Source organism: Python bivittatus, unplaced genomic scaffold (assembly GCF_059951505.1).
Source record: "Python bivittatus isolate LINGU-HERP-01145 unplaced genomic scaffold, Pbiv_v1 ctg000840_np1212, whole genome shotgun sequence".
Classification (NCBI taxonomy): Eukaryota; Metazoa; Chordata; class Lepidosauria; order Squamata; family Pythonidae; genus Python; species Python bivittatus.
In genome coordinates, this window is record NW_028277113.1 from 15,452,480 (window position 1) to 15,479,665 (window position 27,186).

The 27,186-nt window shown below is 36.6% G+C and overlaps 1 protein-coding gene across 7 annotated transcripts in view; it reads right to left on the minus strand.

Annotated features, from left to right (window-relative positions):
• The window catches only part of MAK (male germ cell associated kinase), a 40,545-nt gene extending 17,075 nt beyond the window's left edge, over positions 1-23,470 (minus strand). For 5 of the 7 annotated variants that reach the window (XM_088130960.1, XM_088130957.1, XM_088130958.1 and 2 more), the window contains exons 1-10: positions 23,245-23,469; positions 16,582-16,868; positions 15,173-15,227; positions 14,414-14,535; positions 10,776-10,855; positions 8,170-8,302; positions 7,915-8,086; positions 7,484-7,651; positions 6,030-6,329; positions 4,769-4,959 (exon numbers count right to left, since the gene is read on the minus strand). In XM_088130960.1, coding sequence (XP_087987086.1) covers positions 4,769-4,959; positions 6,030-6,329; positions 7,484-7,651; positions 7,915-8,086; positions 8,170-8,302; positions 10,776-10,855; positions 14,414-14,535; positions 15,173-15,227; positions 16,582-16,682 — 1,322 coding nt within the window. In that variant the 5' untranslated portion in view covers positions 16,683-16,868; positions 23,245-23,469. Of the gene's footprint in view, positions 1-4,768; positions 4,960-6,029; positions 6,330-7,483; positions 7,652-7,914; positions 8,087-8,169; positions 8,303-10,775; positions 10,856-14,413; positions 14,536-15,172; positions 15,228-16,581; positions 16,869-23,193 lie in introns of all 7 variants that reach the window. The other 2 variants (XM_088130954.1, XM_088130959.1) reach the window with 2 other exon arrangements.
• Positions 23,471-27,186: the final 3,716 nt, after the last annotated feature.

A 27,186-nucleotide genomic window follows, 5' to 3' on the forward strand; every position in this document is an offset into this window, starting at 1 on the left:
AACTCTTAGCCTAGAGTCCAAACAAAGTTTTCTTACAGTCTTAGGACTGCTGCACTTTCATTCAGTAAAGAGCTGAACAGCACTTAGCATGCAATGACATGTGATAGGAAAACACATGAAAGCAAACCTCTTCCAAATAAGATCTTCCTATAAACTCACCATGGTTCAAAGAACAGCAGATAGTTGATCCTTACTATCCCTGCAGAGAAGGTCTGCGACGTATATGAATACAACTATTCTATTTATATGTCCTTTGACTTTCTTGCTTTTGTTTAAGGAGCGGTCTTAAAAAGGGGGGGGGTAATAATATTGCTGATCCAGTGCCAATTCCCTATTCTAGGGATTAGCAAGGATTGCCAGCCACAACCATCCTCAAGAGAAGCCTCTGCCATGTGCACAATCATTGGTATTTTGTGAGATTTCAGCCATTGTACCAAGTCTATTTCTACTAAAAAGAAATACAAGTCATTACACTTGTTCACACAATGTGGTTGCATGAAAATACATTATGCATGAGTGGGTTTGCAGCTCCACTGCCCTGGGGAAAAGGCTGTTGGGTATTTTTGTGACTAAAGTGTAGTTGACAACAGTCTTGTCACGCCACTTAAAACCACCATTATAAATATTTAGTCTTTAAGGTATCATAATATCATTTGCAGTTCCCTCTGGAAACTCAAAGCATTAATTACTGAAGATCTACTTACAAATCTGTCCAATTATCTTTGAACATGTGGCTAAACAATACTATCACTTCAGTAAAATGTACCTTTCCAGCTATAATAATTATATATAATTTAAGCATTACAGCATAATAGCAAATAATGTAAAACTTATCCAAATACAAGTATGCAAAATTTTACTTTGTAAAAATTGTACATAAATTAGTAACAATAAATGCATTTCTTTGCTCTGTATGAAGCAGGACAAAGATATTAGATTTTCCTCTAAGAAAATCCACTGAAGCCATGTCCGGATATATTAATGTTAATATAAAATATTACAATATTTAAAGCACCCATTGACATTATAACTGGTACACAATTCATTTGTTATTGTGCTTCTAGACTACTCAATACCTAACTACACTTCTTTCAGCAATGTACAAATAAATCAAAACATTATTTTAAAGACGTAAAACAATATGCAGTAGAAAGTAATACAGAATCAAGACTACAATCAAGAAGCATCAGTAACAATGGCAATAACTACCACATAAAACAATGATAATGAAAGTAACAGTAAAATAGCGAAGTTCTAAAAGCACTTACAAAAAATATTGTCTGGGGAAAAAAAAAGTTCTTCACCTGGAAATGACCATAATGTAGCTACTGGGCAAGCCTCTCTGGAGAGTGAAATCCACAGACAAAGTGCTACCACAAAAAAGGCAATTTCTTTTGTAGCCACTCACCTTGCCTTGAGTCTTAAGGTGGAGACCTTAAGATCTGGATAGGTAAATAAAGGAGATGCCCCTTCAAGTAGCCTGGCCCAAGTTATTTAGGAATGCACATTAAAACCAATACTTTGAATCAATCCCAGGAACAAACAAGAACATCATGGCTTAAAGGGATTGGATTAGCCAGTTCCACTTAGTACTGTAGCTATCCTGTTTCAAGTTAAATGAAGATTCCATACCATTTGGAAAGGTAACTTCACATATAAAACACTAGTAGCCCAAAAAAGGAAGTTAGAAAGTATACAGGTGAAACTCGAAAAATTAGAATATCGTGCAAATGTTCATTTATGTCAGTAAGGCAACTCAAAAGGTGAAACCAATATATGAGACAGACGCATTACATGCAAAGCGAGATATGTCAAGCCTTACGTTGGTATAATTGTGATGAGTATGACGTACAGCTTATGAAAACCCCAAATTCACAATCTCAGAAAATTAGAATATTACATAACATCAATAACACAAGGATTGGAAATAGAACAATATTGGACCTCTGCAAAGTATAAGCATGCATATGTACTCAGTACTTGGTTTGGACCCCTTTTGCAGCAATGACTGCCGCAATGCGGCGTGGCATGGATGCTATCAGCCTGTGGCACTGCTGAGGTGTTATGGAAGACCAGGATGCTTCAATAGCGGCCTTCAGCTCCGCTGCATTGTTCGGTCTCATGTCCCTCATCTTTCTCTTGGCAATGCCCCATAGATTCTCTATGGGGTTCAGGTCAGGCGAGTTTGCTGGCCAATCAAACACAGTAATCCCATGGTCATTGAACCAGGTTTTGGTACTTTTGGCAGTGTGGGCAGGTGCCAAGTGCTGCTGGAAAATGAAGTCAGCATCCCCATAAAGCTCATCTGCGGAAGGAAGCATGAAGTGCTCCAAAACCTCCTGGTAAACGGCTGCGTTGACCTGGACTTAATGAAGCACAGTGGACCAACACCAGCAGATGACATGGCTCCCCAAATCAACACAGACTGTGGAAACTTCACACTGGACTTCAAGCATCGTGCATTGTATGCCTCTCCATTCTTCCTCCAGACTCTGGGTCCTTGGTTCCCAAATGAGATGCAAAAGTTGCTCTCATCAGAAAAGAGGACTTTGGACCACTGGGCAACAGACCAGTTCTTTTTTTCTGTAGCCAGGTAAGACGCTTCTGACATTGTTTGTTGTTCAGGAGCGGCTTGACAAGAGGAATATGACATTTGAAGCCCATGTCCAGGATCCATCTGTGTGTGGTGGCTCTTGATACACTAACTCCAGCCTCAGTCCACTCCTTGTGAAAGTCCCCAACACTTTTGAATGACCTTTTCCTGACAATCCTTTCCAGACTGCGGTCATCCCTGCTGCTTGTGCACCTTTTTCTATCACACTTTTCCCTTCCACATAACCTTCTATTGATGTGCTTTGATACAGCACTTTGGGAACATCCAACTTCTTTTGCAATTACCTTTTGGGGCTTTCCCTCCTTATGGAGGGTGTCAATGATGGTTTTCTGCACAACTGTCAGGTCAGCAGTCTTTCCCATGCTTGTGATTCCTACTGAACCAGCCTGAGAGACCATTTAAAGGCTCAGGAACCCTTTGCAGGTGTTATGGATTCATTAGCTGATTAGAGTGGGACACTTTGAGCCTAGAATATTGAACCTTTTCACACTATTCTAATTTTCTGAGATTGTGAATTTGGGGTTTTCATAAGCTGTACGCCATACTCATCACAATTATACCAACGTAAGGCTTGACATATCTCGCTTTGCATGTAATGCGTCTATCTCATATATTGGTTTCACCTTTTGAGTTGCCTTACTGACATAAATGAACATTTGCACGATATTCTAATTTTTCGAGTTTCACCTGTAAATGATTGTTGCAAGGTGATTTTTGTTCAGATAGTTTAAGTTGTTAAAAAGCATATTGCCACTGAAAGCCTCAGAATAGGATGAACTTCGACTTTCATAATTTTTTAATTAATTTTTTATATAACCTTGTAAAAGTTAGAGAGTTTGTAAGAAGATAAAAGGAAAGTTATGAATAGATTACCCAAGCTAAAATCAAATACTAGAGAAAATCTAAAATACTTAAAAGCTTAGTTATTAAAGTTATAGACTGCTAAGAAAGATAATAAAATATAGGACATTAGAATATTAAGCTAATAAAATATTTTGCTAAAATGCAAAAAAGTTCATTAATTTTTAAAAATTAACTTCACTGAAATCAACAAATAAGCCATGTGCAAACAATATCTCCTTGTCTAGGCTACCTTAATTTGTTAATTTATTCCATTATCCTTGCTGACCCAATCTGGATTAGATGGGGGGAAAAAAGTAAAATTGGGTATCATCTGTGTATTGGTACCTTTTGATGACTTCTTATCCCATCCTAAATAATCTCTCTCAGTGGTTTAAGGTAGATATTGATAAGTAGATGGCTGAACAATAACTCTGCAGTACTATCTTTGAAGTTGTTATCTGTGTAGTAATATAAACATTCTATCACAATACTCCCATAATGGAGCTCAAATAGTTTATTCAGAAGGATATCATGGTTGTTGGTACTGAAAACTACTGAGTGGTTCAAGAGGACCAGCAAGGTTATACCCCTTGCCCATGTCCTGGCGTAAGTAATTCCAAATAGCTTGGCTAAAGACCAATCAGAAGTCAGAACACCTGGCTCTACAGACAGGAGCCCAGTCAGTCCCTGCTCAGTTGCCTGTGGTCTTGCCTCTGAAGATGCCACCCCAGCTGCTGGCAAAACATCAGGAAATCTGTTGTCTAGACCACAGTCACTAAACCCCAAAGCCCAACACTGCCAACAGATACTGGCTGTGAAAGCCTACATCAATAAATTCCAAATAATTACCAAGGAAACTTGTTTTCTAAAACCAGCCCTGAAACTGGACTGAAATAAAATCAGAAAATCAATTCCATCCTAGTTACTCTTGAGCTGATAATCAGCTACTTGCCCAGATACCTTGTCAAACAAAGGCTTAGGGTTAGGGTTAATTATTTTCATATTCTGGATCAAGTCTGTTTCTTTAGAAGTAGCCTAACCACACCCTCTTGTTAACAGACTGGTATCATTTCCACACTCCAAAAGGAGTTCACAATCAATCCTACATGTTGGGAAAATATAAGCTACAGATGAGATAGCATAAGATACATACATTCATACATGTCACCGCCCAGTCACTTTTTAACAAGATGGGTGGTGAAAATTTGATAATTAAATAAACAAACAAACAAATAAATAAATTTAACTTTATCAGGGCCAGTTGGAGAGACTATATATTAATCACAAATAGCAAAAAATGTAAGGCCTCACCTAAAAAGTGGTTCTTTTGTTTTCTTTTCATTTAACACCATAATGCTGGGCTTCTTAAAATAAGAAATTCCAAATTCTGAATCATCAAAATCATCCCAACTATCCATGTTCTTTAACAGAGTTTGACCCCACCGGCGTCGGCAGTTTTTCACACCCATTGTACTATTTGAGGGTCCTATGGTTGCATGTTTCTGTTTTGATTACAAAAAATAAAAGTTACTTCCAATATATTTTAGAATTTTACATTATTATGTTGAACTGGAAAAACTGGAAATATCTGGGGGGGTTGTAGGAGTTTTGAATACAGAAATAAAAATCCTGCCCTGTTTTCACACTAAGCAAAGTATAAAACATAATACTCCTCAAACATTACAAGACAGAAATAACTGAGAGAGAAGGAATTCTGGATTTGTTTAAACTGGTCCTCTGCCCCACCATGTGGCGAGCAAAAATATGTTAGATTTGATTACACTGTTTTAATCAGCATAATGGCTAGACACTATTCCATACATATACCAGGTTTAAGTAGCACGAGCCAATAGCAGCCTTTCCTCTTAGCATCTCCCTGACAACATTCCACATAATAATCACCTGTATCCTTTTTCCACCTTTTTGAGGGAATATTTGCATCCCACACAGACCTAACAACTGTTGGAAGAACTAATGAGAAAATGCTTACAGTATATTCTGTTTTATTTCTTTTCCCCGTGGATTAAGAAACATTGTGGAGTTGGCATCAGTTAGAGAATTATAACACATGACCCACTATAATCATACATTCCTGTGAAAGAAAAGCAAATGCCAGGTGTGTTGCTGCTGCCAAATTAATCTAGGACCTCATATGGAAATAGGAATGGAGTATATAGAAAAAAGAGCACAACCACAAAGAAGGATTTAAAATAGAGATAAGGGAATAAATAGATGTAGTCAGAGGAAAAAAACAGGGAATAATCATGTGGTGTGCAGAAACAGCACAAACTACAAAGTAGAGAAGAAAATAAAACAAATATTAGAAAAACTAAGGAAAATCTGTAGTGGTTCATATGGGGGGATGTTAAGGGGTGCAGAAAAATTGTTTATGAAGACAGAGTTAAAGAAATAAGTTTAATAGCAACCCAAAATGTACTTTCATTAATATGTGATCAAGTGCTTTTGAATTCTTAAGAATATACTGTAAAACTACCTCTCAAAGCAGTTTGAACTGAGCACTTCTGGAGCAATTATAGATTTGTTCATAAGGTAGTTTCTGAGTGCAACTTACTGATGTTGAGTTTTTACTGATGGCTGGAAGGAACGATTGAAGTTGCTGCTGACTCACTGCATTCTGAGGCAGTTGGATTGGCTGGAGGGGATGCTGGTTATTTTTGGATAGACACTTATCAGATACATCTAGTGAAGACTGAGATTCTGGCATAGATACAGCTTCTAATTTTGATGTATGTTCAAATTTGGGCAGAGATGGCTTTCGTTCTGTTAACTTGGGATATGACTGTTTCTGATTCATGCATTGTGGAGGTGGTCCTAAAACCTGGCCCACTTGAAAGTAAGGAAACTTCAGTGCCTGAGGAAAAAGACAATACTGTTAAGTATAAGACAGCTAAAGGTCTGCAGCTAAAGCTTTTCTACACTTGTCGAACAGTGCAGAAAAATATAAGTATATGCAAGGTCATGCAAAATTAAACAGACCAGTGTTACTGGAGTAAAAAGGGATTTTTAATTTCATGGAAAAGAAAACTACTGCAGTGTAGTGTCTAAGACTGTGAGCTGGGATGCTCCCAGTTCAAATCTCCCATTAACTATAAGCTGATGAAGTCATGCCCAAACCACTAGTAATTTTCCAAAAACATTCTAATTATTTCTCTGAACCATCACCTTACCTGTGGTCTTCCCCTTCTACTTCCATATACCTTGTCAAACATAATTATTTTCTAGTACATCATTCCTGGCCCCATCTGGTTTAAGTATATGTTTGCCTGCTGCTGCTGCTGTTGATGATGATCATCATCATCATCACTGTCGTCACAGTGAGCCTTAAAAGTTCAGTATGTGGAAATGTATTTATGCATCTAAAGGGCGTGAAATTAATAATAATAAAATTTAAAATCTATTTTTCTGTTTACACCTTCCTCAGATGCTCAGTGTAGAATAGTTAGTAACCACGCATTGGCCATTTTTTTCTCTTCGTTTATTCAAAGCTTTGAGAAACACTTAAGTCTTACAGAGGTAGTTGAAGATCAGCAGGGAAAGACATACACATAACTTTTGGGAAATATCAATTCATAAAGTCAGATCAAACACCAAAGATGACAGATTCCTTCTTGATGACTTCCTGATTTCCCTAAAGCAGGATAGATAACATGCAGCCCTCCGGATTTTGTTGAATTCCAACTACAGTCATACACACAGTCTCTTGCCTCCCAACAAAGCACATCTTTCATCTTGTTATATTTAACTACAGCTTCAAATACATAACAATACATTTTATAGTTAATTTTATGAAATGAGAGGTTTTCTTTCAAGATATAGCACATATACTTAGTTATTTAAGTATATTACAAAGTTATTCTGTATATTGTGTAAGAGTTTCTAATAAAAACCTTCCTGTTTTGATGTAGTGCTTGTTAATGACTCATCAGTTTGAGAGATTTTTTGCATTAGCTTACACTCACGATATAAGCAAAATTGCCATATTGCTAATATCACAAGCCTGCATACCTGACTTGCTGTTGGTCGTTTCTTTGGATCCCAATTCAACATGTCACTCATGAGATATAATGCCTCATTGCTGGCATTTGGAATGAGGGTCTTTAGATTTAGTGAAACACACTGAGGGAAACGAAAATTCATTGCAGTAGCAAGTTGGTATCCTTCTGGCCAATCACTCTGTACAGCAGACAAACAAGAATAATCTTTAAAACTAAAAGAAAAGTCATTTTATTGTTTATTGTTGAGAGTCTACAACTATTATTTTGATAATGGTTAATTTGTTTCACAGGTAGTCCTCACTTACTGACTGCAATTGGAACTGGCAACTCTGTCACTAAACAAAGTGGTAATAAACTGAAATATCATGTGACCGTACTGACTTCTCACTAATAATTTTATTCCCACCAATTGTAGCAATATGCATTTTTAAAATACTTTACCTTCTTTGGGGTTCCTAACACCTGGCAAATTTTGAAAATTTCATCAACTTCACTTGTTCCTGGAAAAAGTGGTCTTAGCGTATATAGTTCAGCCATTATGCTACCAACAGCCCAAATGTCAATAGGAGAACTATAAACAGAAGATCTCAGTAAAACTTCAGGTGCGCGATACCTGAAATGGGTGAAGAAAAATAACTGGTAACTTGTCAAGAGGCTTATAAGATAAGTGAAGTCCCTATTAAATCTCACACTTACCATCTGGTGGAAACATAATCAGTATATGGAGGCTGAGATCTTAGTTCTCTAGCCAATCCAAAATCAGCAATTTTAACAAGCTCTGGACCCATACAAAGAAGATTTTCAGGTTTCATATCCCGATGAAAAAATCCTGCATATATGAATGTAGATTAAATAAATAAATAACTATGGCGTGGATTTCAGATTCTACTAATAATAGCATTATTTATTCTGAATTACATGGATTGCCACAAAATCTGCTTTTAAATTTTGTTTTCAAAGCTACACTAAATACAAACTTCAGAAACTTGTCAATCATGTATAATGGGGAGCTAACCTATTTCAGAGATCTGTTACTGGGTCAAAGTACTTTTAATTCTTAATCTTTCTTTTAAATTAATCAATCATAAATCAAAGGTGTACTATCAAAACTTTAAAATAGATGTTTTTTGAGATATTGTATGAAATTAAGAATAGTGTATGTTTAATGAACAAAAACAAATTACTGGATCAGATTTTTTCATACTTAAAATAAAATTTATCCGAAGCATAATTCAGCCTACATTTAATGCTATGTTCTTCATACTCCTTTATATAATGTAATATAGCCAAAATAGTTTTTTTTTTTAGAAAGTATGCCATTTACTCACAGCAATAATAATATTTTAAATTTGTTCTCCCTTACAAAGCCAATTAATGTTTGTAATAATACCACTATTGGTATTAAAAATCCACAATCTGATTCTCTGAAATAGAGATAGATAAGTTATGGCCTGCTTGTTGGGCCCAAACCCTTTTATTGTGCACAAACTATTGATAGTGACAAGCCCAACTGTAGTGGGAAACAAAGGAGAAAATGGAGTAATCATATAAAGGTTCAGATGGAGTTCACACCCCCATAAATCTGAGAAAAAAAGTTCTCAATACTCTCACCCAACCAATGAGCCAAACATTGCATCAAAAGTCCTCCAGCCATTGCATCACTGCCTACTTCACCATGGCTGCTAGTCAAAATTTGCTTTAAAGTGGTTATCACTATTATAATATGTGAAATAATTTGCATCCCTGAAGCAAATACATCTTCTTCTTTGTTAATAACAGAGAAACCTTTAGCATGATTTGAAGATCAGTGCTAGTTTAGCTCTGTTTGTCTATTTATTCTAGCACTGGGTCTCTTCATCCAAAGAACCTTTCTCTTTATACCAGCTCACTGATAGTGACACAAAGTCAGTGACCCCAAACGAGAGATCTCTACATGCAACAGTGGTTTCTACATTCACTACTTCTATCACTAGCCACTGAATGTACAAAAGATACAGTTCTGGCTGGCATTCTAAATACCTCACTAGGAATCAGCACTGTGTATGCTATTCCTGATGCAAGTACAAAGTAACACATTGCCTTATTGCACCTAGCCAGAAAATTCACAATAGGTATCACAATCTAATGAAGTGCACAAAAGCCACATTTCCTAGGTAAGCTTATTAACTGCAAGACCAATCTAAGAGGAGGCACACTTCTGATCTCAAAAGCATCATAAAATATTACAACGTAGATAATAAAACTGAGAGAAATAAAATAAAATGCCAGGTATCTAACATTTTAAGATGTAACAAATCAAATGTTTGTGTTTCTCATAATAAACTTTAGACTATCCAGAATCCATACACTCCTGCTACTAAAGAAGTGTCTTCTACAGCTTTCTACAATATTGCCCTATGATTTCTGTTGGTGCAGGACACTGTCAAATGTACTGCCTGCATCTTAATAACAGCAAACATGGATAGGAAAATTTGTACCCTATAATAAAATTTAGGCAGCCATACTTTCTGATATATAAAAAGGCACAGAACTACTTTATTTAGCTTAATACTATCTCTTGGACACTACACACTATGAAATAGGAAAGCCCATGTGAGTAATCACCAATGTGAACAAAGTGAATTAGGATCAGTGTGGTTTTGGAATAAGCATTGGCCATCAAAAACCTGATTACACGCTTACAGAAAAGTGTCTCCCACAAGATGTCATAGAATTAAACCTAGCCCATATTTGCATTTTAAGTGGCTTTCTGTGCCCAAATAAAGCACTGTTCTGGATGGAACACTATGCCAAAAACTGTAACACTGACTACCAACAATCAGCTCATGCTTAATCTAATATGGCAAAGGAAATTTATAAAATTAGCTTTATAGTTCATTTAAACTTGCTTTGTATTTTATTTTATATACAGTATATATTGTGTGTGTGTGTTGTTTTCTAGAACTGTTGAGATGATAACACATAGGCTACTCTATTAAATCTGCAACTGTTTAAGTAGTTGAAACACTTTTTTAAAAATGATGCTATTTGTCCCATAGAAGGAGAAAGATCAATTGTTGCTTTCTGATGACTGAGAATGGAAAAAAAAAGGAGGGGGGTTGTAGTTACTGGGATTCTGGAACATTTGATTCTTAAAATAATCTGATTTTCCCCTAAAATAGTTCATTTAGCAATTATTTTAAACTTGTATTTTTTACTGGAATATTGGTACCATACAACACACATCTATTACGTCTCCTATCTGATAAAGTGTACATTAATATCTTCACTATAATACTACACAGTAGCAGCAATAGACTCACCATGTTTATGGATAAAAGCTAAGCCTTGTAATATCTGATACATAATGTTTCTGATGACAGACTCAGGAAACAATTTATTTCTGTAATGGAACCAATTAACAAGGTGAAGGAAAACATGATTTTTCAGATAAAAACAAATATGCTTTAGTATCTCATTTATGTATTTATCGAATGCCTTAACCAATACACCATACTGGTTCTTTTGAATTTTAATCATATAGGAATAAGTATATTTATTCTAATAAACTATATATTCTATATATCAAAGGATGTATATCAATCATAATTTTAAAAGATCACAATTATTCTCAATTTTTCTAAAACTCTTCATATAGTTAAAACCAACCGACAAGATATGTAATGCTCTATAAGCAATAGATGAACACCTTGCATACCACATCATGTTGAGGTATGCCATGTTGCCCACAGATAAGCATAAAATCTGACCAGAGCATATGTACATAGAATCTGATATTCACAGATCCTTTGGAGTGGAATTTTAATCCACATACAAAATTGTTAGGCTAACAGTCCAATTAATGTTGTTTCATACTAACCATAGGACACCACATTAATTAATTAATTCCCATTAATTATATAGCCCCCCATCTCATATATATGACTCTTGGTGGCTTGCAAACAAACAAACCACTTAATTATTGTATCCACACATCAAAATCACCTCGGTCTACAGTTCAGCAGCAAATGTACCTGCCCATGCTGGAACTATCTCTGATCTGTTTAGTCTAGCTTACAATAATGAGAGAATGTTGGATATACAGTGGGGCAAAAAAGTATTTAGTCAGCCACCAATTGTGCAAGTTCTCCCACTTAAAAAGATGAGAGAGGCCTGTAATTTTCATCATAGGTATACCTCAACTATGAGAGACAAAATGAGAAAAAAAATCCAGAAAATCACACTGTCTGATTTTTAAAGAATTTATTTGCAAATCATGGTGGAAAATAAGTATTTGGTCACCTACAAACAAGCAAGATGTCTGGCTCTCACAGACCTGTAACTATTTCTTTAAGAGGCTCTTCTGTCCTCCACTCGTTACCTGTAGTAATGGCACCTGTTTGACCTTGTTATCAGTATAAAAGACACCTGTTCAGAACCTCAAACAGTCACACTCCAAACTCCACTATGGCCAAGAGCAAAGAGCTGTTGAAGGACACCAGAAACAAAATTGTAGACTTGCACCGGGCTGGGAAGACTGAATCTGCAATAGGCAAGCAGCTTGGTGTGAAGAAATCAACTGTGGGAGCAATAATTAGAAAATGGAAGACATACAAGACCACTGATAATCTCCCTCGATCTGGGGCTCCATGCAAGATCTCACCCTGTGGGGTCAAAATGATCACAAGAATGGTGAGCAAAAATCCCAGAACCACACGGGGGGACTTAGTGAATGACCTGCAGAGAGCTGGGACCAAAGTAACAAAGGCTACCATCAGTAACACACTATGCCGCCAGGGACTCAAATCCTGCAGTGCCAGACATGTCCCCCTGCTTAAGCCAGTACATGTCTGGGCCCGTCTGAAGTTTGCTAGAGAGCATTTGGATGATCCAGAAGAGGATTGGGAGAATGTCAGATGAAACCAAAGTAGAATGTTTTGGTCTAAACTCAACTTGTTGTGTTTGGAGGAAAGAGAATGCTGAGTTGCATCCAAAGAACACCATACCTACTGTGAAGCATGGGGGTGGAAACATCATGCTTTGGGGCTGTTTTTCTGCAAAGGGACCAGGACGACTGATCCGTGTAAAGGAAAGAATGAATGGGGCCATGTATCGTGAGATTTTGAGTGAACACCTCCTTCCATCAGCAAGGGCATTGAAGATGAAACGTGGCTGGGTCTTTCAGCATGACAATGATCCCAAACACACTGGCCGGGCAACGAAGGAGTGGCTTCGTAAGAAGCATTTCAAGGTCCTGGAGTGGCCTAGCCAGTCTCCAGATCTCAACCCCATGGAAAACCTTTGGAGGGAGTTGAAAGTCCGTGTTGCCCAGCAACAGCCCCAAAACATCACTGCTCTAGAGGAGATCTGCATGGAGGAATGGGCCAAAATACAAGCAACAGTGTGTGAAAACCTTGTGAAGACTTACAGAAAACGTTTGACCTCTGTCATTGCCAACAAAGGATATATAACAAAGTATTGAGATGAACTTTTGATATTCACCAAATACTTATTTTCCACCATGATTTGCAAATAAATTCTTTAAAAATCAGACAATGTGATTTTCTGGATTTTTCCCCCCATTTTGTCTCTCATAGTTGAGGTATACCTATGATGAAAATTACAGGCCTCTCTCATCTTTTTAAGTGGGAGAACTTGCACAATTGGTGGCTGACTAAATACTTCTTTGCCCCACTGTAGTTCTTCAGGTAGAACTCATACTATGGAAATAGCTGACAGGATTCCTCTTGGTGAGCAAAGGCTGAAAGGAACCTTCTCCACCATTGCTGTCTGGAGGTCACCCAGGCAGTTCCAGCTTGTGCCAGAAGTCTTCCAGGTTGGGTAGCTTTGGTACATGTGGTGGGCTATCTGACTAGAGGAGCCTTCTCCCACAGTACTGTCTAGCATGAAGTCATCTGAATTGCTTTGTCAAGACAAATCAGGTGACCTCTTAGCTTTGATGAAGTGAATCACATTGCTTCCATGGCCTGAAACACTTCACTGAAGATAATTTGTCCCATTTTATACAGGCTTAATTTTTACCAGTTAACTATCAGGCTAGATGAGCATGACATACTCTATTCCAATAGGTAATAAAATTTAAAATAATGTAATACGCAAATATAACAACTCCACATAATTATGATCACATTAAATTAAAAAGCTGACCAATATGCACTGTGGCCATCATAGCAATTCTGACTTAATCTTAAAATCAGCATGACAGATAATAGCACAGCAAGCTGTAATTTAAATTTGTTGCTTATTGGTTAGCAATAAAGAATTTAGAAGGACTTCAAGTTCTTGAAGTCAAATGCAATGTTTTTTCTCAATGAATAAAATCATTGTTACAGATAAGATCAGTGACCTTAAAGAACTCAGTTTTCAGTAAAAATCAGCCCTCTTCTATTCATAAAAAATACTAGGAACGAAAAGTTCTTTGTTGGAAAAAGGAGACAAGTACATTATTTATTCTTTCAAAATCCTACATGGCCTGTCATGACTTTAGCACAGTAGAAAACTGTTTTGACCTTTGTATCTTATTTTTAATTACTCTTATGGCCTACAATGAAGTAGTGATCACATGCAGACCCCTCAAAAAATTGGCTTGTTTGGGGGGAAATTATAAAGAAGTTCAAAGGTAAAAATGTACGAATTTGACCTTTATTTTAGAAAATTGTATACCATTTGAAATGGAATATTTTGCTATCCAATTCCAATAGTATAATCTGAGAGCAGCATAAGTTCTAGGGGGTTCCCACTTCTGGCTTAGTATATACTATGAATCCATTATGGTTTAGCACTGTGGCTTATTCCAGAAACAGTTATTTAAAAACTGCTTAAAAACTCAACTGCTATGTCAAACATCAAAAAATTTACTTTATTAAACTACCTTGTATTTTTTGCAATGTACAGAGAATTATTGAAGAATGTGAAAATAGCAAATTAATTCTAAACATACCTGTCTTTCATTAGCTGATAGAGATTTTCCTTCATATATTCAAACACAAAATAAAGATGGTCGTTTTCTCGAATAACTTCTTTCAGCTTTATTACATTGGCATGATTAAGTTTTTTCAGAGACTACAATACAAGAAAACAAATAGTTTTGATGGAGTGATCAGTTCAAACTTGAATAGAAATATTTACCAATTATAATTGTAAAGGCATATAGATTTCATTTCCATTATGATTTAGGATGCAAAGTAAACTAATGTGTAGATCTTTAAAACTGACAAAGTATCATATGGCTATCAAAAAAAAAATCTGTACATTACTTAAATTTGTCTGGGTGCCTTTTCATCCTTGTTTGTCTAGTCTATATAATCCAGATGAACTTATTGCCCACCAACAGCCACACTACAGAGGGCTGGGAAGGGAAGAGAACAGGTTCCGTTTTAGCATAAACAAATCTAGTTGCATAAACTATTCTCCATTTGTATAAAGCAAAGCAAACCAAACAGAACAGAACAAAACACAACCACAAATGATTAACCTCTAGTCAGCAAATGACTTTCTTCAAGGGTACTTTAAGAAGCCTTCAACCTATAAATGACCTTTAGCAACACCAATTAGCCAAGATCGTCACAATTCATTTTTCTTTCTAGATATTGATTATAGAGAAGAATGATCCTTAGAATAGCAAATCTGGGGTATTTACACTGAACAGAATCTATCAGGTCTAAATATATTATTAAAATGATCATACTACCACAATTACCTTAACTTCCCTCAGATTCATACATTCATCCCAGGAATAGAACTTCCGTTTCATTCTGAAATAAAAATTAAAAGAAAACTTAAATAATATAAGAGAATCATACCCACAAAAAAAAAAAAAACTTTGAAAAATTTGTTAAAATATACTGAGCTTTAAAATATTATTACTCAGGCTCTAACTTTTGGAAAGGGAAATCGAATAGGAGAAACACCCTTTTGTTCTGAAAGGTTGCATCTTTTAAAAATCCAGATTTTTAAAGAAGAAAAAGATTCACTAGGGAACATTTTGAGAGTTACTGTACATCTGTTGTATCCAAAACACTCCTAATTCCCCAACATGTTCTCAAATTTGTATAGCATTTAAACAAATCCAACAGCTAGTGTAGATTTATTACCTTCTATCAGCTTCATGAGGGAGCTGAATTCTTTCAAATGGCCACAGAAAAAGAAACAGGATAACAAACACTACTTCTCCCTTATTTCCATCCTTGCTAGTCAAAGCCTGGCAGAATAACCTGAAATCTCCAGTGTCAGAATGCATTGAAAGTAAAGTGTCATTTGAGTCAAGTTCAACTCTTGAGTCAAGTTCAACTCTTGCTGACTTCATGAAGAGATACTGATGGCTCTTTATTACTTCAAATTGGCAACCACAGGTAAAGCAAAGCAAAATAAAACTTCCAAGTCCAGCGGGCTTCTCCTCAGTGTTTTTTACTGATTTCTCATATCAGTTATCCTTGGTTTAAAAGTAATCTCTCCTTCACGCTGACATTACTGGCAATTTCATGGATATATCCATGTAGTTTTCTTGGCAAATATACAGAAAATATTTGTTATTGTCATCTTCTGTGATATTTCTTTTACTTCACAGTCCACCTACAGTCCTGGGACTTCTTCATGGTCTCCCAGTCAAGTATTAACTAGCTCCAAATCTAGCTTACCTTTTTGAGATCAATCAACATTGGGTGGGTCTTGCTTCCTAACTAGGCAGACAACAGGTAGGATTTATTCTAATATAATTTCAATCTGCTCTAGTTAATAACAGAAATTATTAAGTCTAAAGTTTCATATTGCCAAAATATAATATATAACACAAACCACTGCAAATAATTTTTAGCTAGTAATATCTGAATACAGACCATAAAAGCATTTTGATTCACAAGTAATGAAGACAGAGTTCAAGCTGGTACAGGCAACTGCTCTGCCATAAAGTAACATGACTAGCCTACTTAAGCAGCATATATAAGAACATTTAAGACAGTGAAGAAAGATATATGTTACTGAAGGCAGCAAAGTGGAAAAAAATATGACAGCATAACCATATAGTTTGATCTCTCAGAGATCTTAGAAGTTGGCATGTGTAAGACTGTGCTGTTAAGTATAAAATGAACATGAGGATATAATGGCACATACCTTTTGATGGCCACAAGTTCCCCTGATTCATTGCTCTTCCCCATCAGAACACTGCCATAAGTTCCATCCCCAAGTTGCTTCAGAGTTGTATAACGATTCATTTTGTAAAAGTTAGCCAAATGCTCAAAAATCCTGAGAGTTTCTTTTTTCAGAATGGTGCTGTTATATGAGTAAGTAACCTGTCATAGTAGTTGCTTAAGTCATCAGTCTTCTTTCAGTATTACAACCACTCTATCCAGAAATAATATAGTAGCAAATGGGAAAAAGCTGCCATCCTTACATGGATCCTTGATAACAACAAAACATATTTTATAGGAAATATTAAATACAACAAGGGAATGCATTTGTATAATACAAAAATATTAAACATTCTTTATTGAAAATTATACATTCAATGCAGATCAGAACTAAGATAATAGAACACAGGGTAATTTTCTTGCAGATGTGAATATTCCTTCTTACCTCTAAAGCTGCACAGAACTCAGTCTATATACTGAATCTATTAATATACCAAAAGTTATAGATATTTTGTGTAACAGATTAAAATAATATATCTATGCATGACTTGGATAACAGGCTTGATGACATATGCTTTTTATTTTATTTTATTTTTTTTAAATGAGGGACAAATGCAATGAAGAAGTTTAGTCATATTTCTTTGACTTATTTTATTTATACATGTTTTCTGCGTAAGGCCTTTTTTACCATGTCACACCTTATGCATATTACTATTATCTTGCAAATTCAGATTTCCAGGCTGGTTGTATTTAAAAGTATGGGGGCAGAGACTTGTACTTCCTTTATTTGTGTTCTTGAATTTAATAAAGAAAACAAAACCAAAAAAACTCATCGATGGGTTGAAATATGAACACATTTTTCTGGAATACTCTCATATGTTTTATATATTACAGTGATAAAATGTAATACTAAAATTGCCATTAACCAACACTTGAAATCCACAAAGGAAACTTATATGAAATAAGAATTAATTGGGTATGTAGGGTGCTAGAGAATGTGAAACTACAAACAATGGAATATATACAGGGTTTTCTTTAAAAGAGGTTAGAACTGGAAATTTAACGCAGGTAACGCTATTGTTTCTGTTTAATAACATAACAGAGGAAGTGTAGAAGAGGGTATACAGCCTGAAAAAGAGGGCAAAACAAAACTATCCATTTATTATTTAAATTTATACCTGATTCTCAATACTTTCATATTTCTCTGCAAGTATTTCTTATTATTCCACCAGGCAACTATTTTGGGTCCACAGAGTATTCTATACAGGCCTATAGAGTATTCTATACAACCTCATCTGAATCATATCCAGAACTGGAATATTCCCAAGACAACATCTTGTTGGAGAAGGAGGAAAAGATGCTACTGTAAACAACAGATTGTTTCTTATTGTTGAGGACATGCTGCTAATAATCTACTCAAGCAGCATTAAGAAAGGATTACAGGAAAGGACAGACAGAGGACATATTAAAATAATTCAGCAATTCCTACCAGTATGAGAAAAGTTCAAGAATAAAAAGTCATGAATTAAAGCAATGAGTTTTAATGAGCTAGCTGATATTAGTAATTATTTTCATTGTAAATAACTGCAACATCACTGTTGTTTTAAGATGCAATTTTGTACTTATAAAAGAACTTAACAATTGAAACTCCATCTGCAAGAACTGTTTTTAAGAAGATAAAATACTTCCCAATGACACAAACCATTAAAAATCCTTTTAAATTGACATGACTGTGTACAAAATAATGCCATATCAACTGAACCCCAGAGCTGTGCAATGCTTCAGACCTGAAGGCCAGAAAATATTTTGGAGCACATGGAGACATTCATGTAGCATCTGCTTGTAGCTCCTTAAAGCAGCTATGCTTTTTCCCAGGATTGTACAACTATCCTTCATCACTGCAGCACAATCCCAAGAAAATATCATTTAAGCAACAGATGCTATGGATCCATCTCCATAGATTCCAAAACAGTTTTCTGCTTTCAAATGTGAAGCACTGTCAGCCCTGTTAGATAGTTAGTTGGTGCTTATTTTATGATCATGGATATTGCGAGCATAAAAATATATATTTGCAAATGCATTGCCCTAAGATCAGCTTTCCACAATCAGGTCCTTCTACAATATGTTGAATTAAAAACAGAAAAAAAGGTGCTCAGAAAGTCCTTTGGTGGCATTGTAGATTTCCTGCTGAAGGAATCATTCCAATGGAACATAATTAGAACAAAGATTTTTGGGGGGGGGAAGGGTGCTTTTGAGTCAACTGCCTAGACAAGACCATGCAGTTTTCTTGGCAGGTTTTTGGAAGTGGTTTGTCACTGCCTTCTTCCTATTCCTAGAGCTGAGAGTGTGACCGGCCCAAGGTCACCAGCTGGCTCTGTGCCTAAGCCAGGACCAGAACTCACAATTTCCCGGTTTCTAGCCTGGTGCCTCAACCACTACAACAAACTGGCTCTCAGAACAGTGATGTAATTAAAATATTTTGTTTAAAGTAATGATTAATAAATGCATTTTTAAAATTAGAGCATGACAACTAGAACCTAACAGTCTAATCTTGTGACAATAGATTGTGAAGATATAATAAACATGTTAAAAAAAATCCTTAAAGAATATTGACAAAATTAACAAAACAGAGAAAGTATACAAATTGTTCATAAATACCTGCAGTTCCTCAAACTCTAGACAGCTTCTCTAAGCAAACAAAGAGGCATTTGTCTTTATGCTATAACTTCTACTACCAAAAAATGTGAAGCCAGGGGTTGGGTGCTCTCTATGAGAATGTCAATAATGCATTATGGGATTATTTTTATAGGGTGGAAAGAGAAGTTTTTATTACAAATGTCATGAACTTGGCAGTAGAATCCTCCCAAGGGTATTCTGCAAGACAGGAAGATCTAGGTCAGATTCACAATGGAGCTTGTTGGTTTCTAAAGACTCAAGCGGCTGTCAGGGACTCTTGATAAGTTCTTTTTTTGTGCCTTCAAGTCAGTTTTGACTCCTAGTGACTACATGGACAAGTCCATGCAGTTTTCTTGGCAACATTATCAGAAACAGTTTGCCACTGAAATGGTTTGTCACATCACTCCTAGGGCTGAGAGAGAGTAGCTGGCCCAAAGTCATCCAGCTAGCTTCCATGCATAAGGCAGGGCTAGAACTTAGGTTTCCCCACTCTTGGTGCAGCACCTTAACCACTAAATCAAACTATTAACAGAAGTACCAAAGAGTGATTAAAGACATTTAATTCTACTTTGTCCTAATGAAAAGTTTACATGCAACACTCCATAGCAACTGATCAGTTCTTGTGGGAGAAGGTCAAAGAAAATAATATCACAACACATTATTGTCAAACATGGGGAGAGATAAATTAAATCAGCAGTTTATTCTTATAATCTTAACACAAGGTAAAGTCAACTATAGATACTTCTTCATGTTTATCGATCACCTCAAAGAATGTTTAAAAGGTACTGGTGTCAACCTCACCACACAGAATGGAGAGTGTGTGAGAGAGATAATTACTAACATATTGGCTTGCCTCACTATGGCCCCATTTGTGTTTAATTTCCATAAATTTGTAAATATGGTGGCTATGAAGAGCAGTATGGTTTAAGATGCAGATGTACTTTTGAACTACATACCCAAAATTTTGAATGTATCACTATGTGAAGAAATATGAGTTTACTGAGCACAGGTTCCAATAAAACAGATTTTTATTAGATGCTCGCTTTCTGCTGGTGCAATAAAAAGGTTGATAAATATTAATCCATGTCAATACTTAATGGCATGTTTTAAAAAACTGGGCTAAATGACTTTATATGTAATAAAATATGTTTCCATATTTCTGTTCACTTTTAGGTTTGTTTTTTAATATTAAAATAATATAAATAAAAAATAGCAGTGTTAACAAGTACAGTTACCATAGTCTATGGAGATCATGCTTATATGGTGCTTTAAAATATTTAGAATTTAATATTTTAATTAATTTAATATTTAAATCTCATACTGGACTGCTAATGCTTAATCCTATAGATAACTGGAACAGCAGCTCACTGGATTGTGCTGCAACTCTTAATTATTCTAGATTAATATATGATGGACTTTATTCATAGAAACTTTGTTTTGTATAAGCTATACCCTGTGGATGCTCAATTTTATTTTTTTATTATGCTTTTCATTTTTATGTTTTCTTATTTAAATAGTAAAACAAAGTGATCGCCTATTTATGTTCTAGTAGGAGTTTTATCTACATTTTCATAAACAGAAATCAAAGGCAATCTTCATATATATTATGCAACTGAAAGCCCAGCTATTCTCACATGGCAAAAACTTTTGTCACTGACTTCGGGAGTATTCATAACAATAGCTACACAAAGTTCAGTATTATTATATTTTGTTTTTAATCTGGAAATAACTTCTAATCTGATGGACTGATGGAAGGTAGCTATCAATGTAAATTCATAAAATGTAAGCATTTTGAAAAAAAAATAAGAGACCAGAAAATCTGTTTCTTCGTATACAAGTATACAGTAAAACACTGTGAAAAGAAAGAGCTAGATGCTACCCCCTCAAAACTCTGCTATTGACAATTGTAAATAGAAGGTGCTTTGACTTTGGAAAAAAGGAATGCATCCTGAAACGAGCAAAGCTTCCTTCAGTCTTCTTCCTTGTTTACTTTTACATGATAAATTGCTGCTGTTGCTAAACACTGACAAGGTGTTACCAAGGTAGTAAAACAGATATTGTACATGACTAAATACCATGAATTAAACCTTCTTTTCTTGGTGTCTGTACATCTATCATCACTTGCCATTATTTTTATTGCACAGTATTTTCTTCACTTAAAAATATTTTACTAATTTCAATGGAAGTTACTTCGAACTAACATTTCAATCCTCTGCAGAATTGGGTATACCTACTGAATGCTACGTAGAGTTGTAGCTATGTAGAATTGTGGCAGCTTTATTCTGCTTGTACAAAGTCAAAATACTGAATTCAATCCTTTTCCAGTGATAAAAATACACTTCCTGTAAGCCCAAAAGCTTTGTGCTATTGGTAAAGTTCATTAACTGAATCACTAGATTATGTCATTAAACTTCTCTCCATCAAATTGGATGAAGAAATATTTAAGTTCACAGTAATAAATCTGAATACTGTAATCTCAGAATAAGTAGAATTTTTAACTATATTAATCTTTTGTTAAATATAAAACATTAGCGCCATCTAACAGACTGTGCCTCATTCTGATCAAACAATATCAATGTATGAAGGAAAGAAAAATCTCTCCTACTGTAGAATCATTGTTTTATCTATACACACTAATACTAAGATCTAAATTCTCCAACTCAAGCCTCATAGTGATTACAAATAACTATTTTTGTGATGATCTTAACAGCTCAAATGTGTTAATTAGACCACATAGTTCATCTGTAAACAAAATGTTTATTTATAAAAAGCAAAAACTAGATTATTTCATACACCTATACCACACGTATGCATGCACACATTTTACACTCAAAAAATGAGAAATCTACTTAATGCAAGTGACTCTAAAGGACTGGAGACATCTCTTAAAACAGAACAAGCCAGATTTGTTGTCAGCAGAAGTATTAGCTTATCAACTCGACCCAAGGGCACCCAAGATCCAATTGTCATTCCAAGTTGTGACATTCATTGGGCAGCTTTGTCATTATCACAAGTATTTCCCTACTTCAAGAGGTTGTTGGGGGGATAAAATATGTAAAGTACACTGCTTTGAGCTTTTTGAAGTATAATCAGTAATGAATAAATAAAACCAGAATGTTATCCATATCCATATATTTAAATGTTTCCCACTGGAATAAAGTTTTATTTATTTATTTATTTATATTTTATATATCAAATTTGTCACCGCCCATCTTGTTAAAAAGCGACTCTGGGTGGTTTACAGAGAAGATAAAATCAATTAAAATACAATGTAAAAACAGTCTGAAATAAATAATAAATACATTCCAAGAAATGGTGGAATTGGCGAGTAGCTCAGGGAGCGTCACCAGGGTGCCAGCCACCTTCAAGATCAATTAGAGCTCTTATCGCCCCACACAAGTTGGCAGAGCCAGGTCTTTAGTCCTTTCCGGAAAAAAGGTTTTAGGTCTTTAGAAGGTTTAACTTTAGCTGAACCACAACCCAAAAAATCCCATACCCATTCTATGCTGGTTGACCGCACAGGCTTATTCTCAACTTAATAATGGGTTGAATGGCAAACTTGAAAATAAATGTCATTTACTCCCGCAGGCTGAATCTTACTTTTGAGCAGAGGTGGACAAAATCAAATTGTAATGCAACAATACTTACACCTGAGAAAAAAGTCTGGGAATAAATCGACCTAGAAGAGGGTTAAATGAGCTTGTTCTTCTAGAGCGAGAGACAACTTTACACAAGTTTTGGAACTTCAATTCCCATCAGCCCCAGCCCGTCCAGCCAATTGTGGGAGCTGTAGTCTGAGGGGAACCGCGTGTCCTTTCCTGCTCTAGACAAACTCGAGAATCCGAGCCCCGCAGGAAAACCTACCCCCGTTTTTGCGCGGTGCCACCGCCCAGCCTCTCTCCTCCCACAATCACCCCACCTTCTCTTCGCCTAGTCACTATCGCTCCGTCCTCCCTCGCCGCACACTCACTGCTGAACTCTTGGCCGCCCAGGGAGGGTCCAGGGCCTCCTCCTCCAGATCCTCCTTTCCTTAGCTGCCTCATCCCAACCTCCGAACCGCCGGCAGCTCCCTCGACGCTACCGAGGCCGGGCTCTGCCCCGACTCGTCTCCTTGGCAACAGCCTTCTTAGCGAATCCCCAGGCTAACTAGCCGACGCGAGCAAGCTACGAACCGAGTGGGCGGGTCTAAGAGAAGAAGAAGGCACACAGGCGGGGAGAAAAGGCGTATGGTAATAGAGGAGGACGCTCGCGCTCGCAATTTCTTCGAGCTTCCGATTGGCTGGTTCGGAGACGATTCCTGAACGGCCAATGACGCGCTGCGTGGCACGTGATTTATTGCTCACTTCATGCAGAGCGGTGTTTCTTAACCTCAGCAACTTTAAGATGTGTGGGGAATGGTGGCTGGGGAATTCTGGGAGCTGAAGTCCACACATCTTAAAGTTGCCAAGGTTAAGATCACAAGCCACATTAAAGACAGTGGTTGGGTTTTCCCAACACACTGACCTAGGAACTATCTACAGCAGTGTTTCTCAACTTTGACAACTTTAAGATGTGTGGACTTCAACTCCCAGAATTCCCCAGCCAGCATGCTGGCTGGGGAATTCTGGGAGTTCAAGTCCACACATTCTGGGAGTTGAAATCCACACATCTTAAAGTTGCCAAAGTTGAGAAACACTGCTGTACAGTAATCACTTGTAATTTGTCTTGTGCAAAACTACAAAAAAGTGTTAATTAAATGCACCATCAGCCATGGTTATTCATGGATAAGCCAGTCATACAAGCACAGCTAATGTGGGTTATAATTTAATAGTAAGGAATGGCTGGCTGCCGTGGTCTGGGCTCAGAAGCTAAGCCAGGTTGGGCCCTGTACTTGAATAAAAGACTACCAGGGAGTCCCTGGGAAGTCAGAAGTGCTCTGGAAGAAGGCAGTGGCAAACCACTTCTGTACTACTGTAAAAACAAAGCAAAACAAGGCAAACCTGCGCTGACATGTTTATGAAGTCACCAGCAGCTCAGCTTGACTCAAGTCTTTACTTTTTAAAAATGCATATAGAATGGCAATGTCAGTCATGTCCCATGGAGCCCAGTGTCCAGTTGGATTTTGGGAGAGCGTGGCCTAGCACAATCTGCTGCCAGCCTAAAGCACCACGGTTATGAGAACATGCTGAAAGGCTCCAAAGATACGCTTTTTCCTCTGACATAGCAGGTATATTTGCACTGCAAAAAAGAGGAAAACCTGTTGCATTTGAGGTGAAACTTTGGGAGATTGGGATCCTATATTTGAGAGAATACAGAACATTTCTGTATATATGGAAGAACATAGAAGCTGGATTAGAATAGCATACTGAACTAAACTAAAAGGACATGAGTAATTTATGGTTCTTTGTGTTGTGGGAGCCTAGTCATTCTTTTAGCTCGTTGTGTGAACTAGTCCATCAAATAAACTGTAATCCTATATGGTTTATTAGCTTAGGCACAGCATCCTGTGTAGATACAGGATTTATGTTTTCCTAATCTGTCAGGACATAGCATGGTGTGAAAAACTAGCCAAGGGTCTTCATTTATTTATTTTTGTATTTATTAAATTGGGGGCCCTGCATTAAAATATACTTAGTCCATTAGGCTAAAAACCCTAAAATGTTCTTGACCGAGCCGTTGTAAAGTGTCTGCAGTTGCTTATCTTCCTTACCATAGATTTCAACTTGTGTTGACAGATAAATTGATTCCACCGCAAGTCAACTGTGTAAAAAAACGGATAACAGACTTCATTCTCTAAAATCCAAAGGATAAACTGTTGAAAACATCAGATCTTCTCAGGTTAAAGAAGGTTCAAAAGAAACTTTATAACTAATGCCATAAGTTAAATTAAGTGTGGAGCTCTATTGTTATTGTTTATAGTACATACTTCTAGATTTAAGTCCTAGCTTAATGAAGAATTTACTTGAAGGGAAAGGAAAAAAACAGAAGAAATATTAACTATTTTGCATTCAGATGGTAAAGAAGAAATACATTGTCAGTTAAAACATACCAGTTAAGCTCTTGTAAGTGCAACATGTTGGCAAAATAGGTATGTGCAAAACTCTCTTCAGAAAATTCCAGAACGTTCAATTCCCCATCCAGACTACCTGAACCTCATCTGGACTGGACCTTTTGTGGCACTTCTGAAGTTTCAGGAAAAATATATTCTGAACTGGAAGTGGTTCAAAGTGTTCTAGACCCCAAACAGAACTGTTTCATCTGGCATGCTATGTCTAGGACCCCTTGAATTACTTCCAGTTGAAAGGATTTACTTTTTCAAAGAATTTACTTTTGGAAACCACAGGACTTCCCCCTCAATGGCATGGTCCAGAGTAGGGAATACGAGTCTAGAGTTCTCCAGATTGTTCCCAAATTGGTGGATTTTGCATATGGCAATGCCATTAGGGTTTCCATGAGAAATTTGATTGAAGCAATTATTCAGCAGTGAATAATTACACACTACTTACATGCCGTTTGAATGAGAACAGCATGTTCCTTCCTGTACAGTAGCTAACAAGACAATAGTTCTTGGGAAGCATGTGTTTTGAAAGGTTTACCTTATCCATCAGCCACTGATATTAGATGGGCTTAGAGCCTTTTCCCACTTGCCCTGAACCATGGCACAAACATACATCTGCATAATGTTGTTTTTATCTTGCCCCCAGCCCATGAGTATGAACATCCAAAGTGACCAGTAGCAATATTGGTGTTAAAGTAGAGTTTTCTCCCTTAAACCAACAGCATATAACAACAGCTGCAAGGTGTGTAAAATCTCTTCTGATTATCAACCCGTTACATTGGGGGTGAAATCAATGAGTAGGAGTGGGTAGGATCAGAGATGGGTTTATTGGCTATTTCAGTCTGAATGTGGACACATATTCCTCCCCTTTAATCTCCAGTTAGCTTTGTTTCCCTGCAGAGCTGAACACCACAGGTGTTCTGCTGGTGATCATGTTGATTTGTAGATTTTTATTTTTTTTTTAGCATAGGGAGTCCTTTTGCTATTTTCTGACAGCCTACTCTAAATCCCTGCCACAAGCACAAGTCTATCCATATAGCACAAAATTATATGTGGATGTCACCATTATATGTGGATGTCACCATTTTTCTGCCACTTCATGAAATGGCAGAAGCAGCAGGTAAATTTAAATGGTAGTTCATACACTACTCTGCTCAGGTGGCAGTATTGTAAATGTGCAAGGTAGTGGTTGAAAGACCAACACATACCCACCTGCACAGATACACACATATACACTGTTCTCCCGAACAAAGCAAAAGGTCTGAAAGTCAGCATTTGTTGCCAGTCTAAAGAAAGGACGGAAGAAAAGAGAATACCGTAAATAAAAGAGCTTTGTGATTCAGATCCTTTTATGACTCCATTTTTGTTGTTTTGTTTTATTCATCTTGGATTATGACAGAACGAGGTATAGCAAGAGAAGCAAAGGAAGAAGGCTATAGATGATGGATAGAGTCCTGCAGTCAGATCTGCCCCTTTTCCTACAGGCTGGTAATATGCTGAAGATGGACAGTAGTAAAGCCAGAGGCATCAACTGGTTGCTTTGCTTATCGTGCTGCAGTTGCTTAATCAGGAGAGCACCAATAGTGTCTTGGATCAGATGCAACAGAGGCAGGGTAGGGATGGTGCTTTAACCAACATGCTGTGGCAATATAAAGCCTATCTTCATTAATGATACATTGCCACAACAATGGCTAGTTGGCATTATTAATCAATAGTACAGATGGTCTTTCACCTAAAATGGTTTTACACATGTTGGTTAATGTACAAATGAATTGGATGGTTTTAAGTTGTCACAAACCTGTTTCTTGTTTTTGCTGCTGACACAACTACCCCTCTGGAAACAGTTTTTCTCCCTGACTCTTGGTTGCATAAACT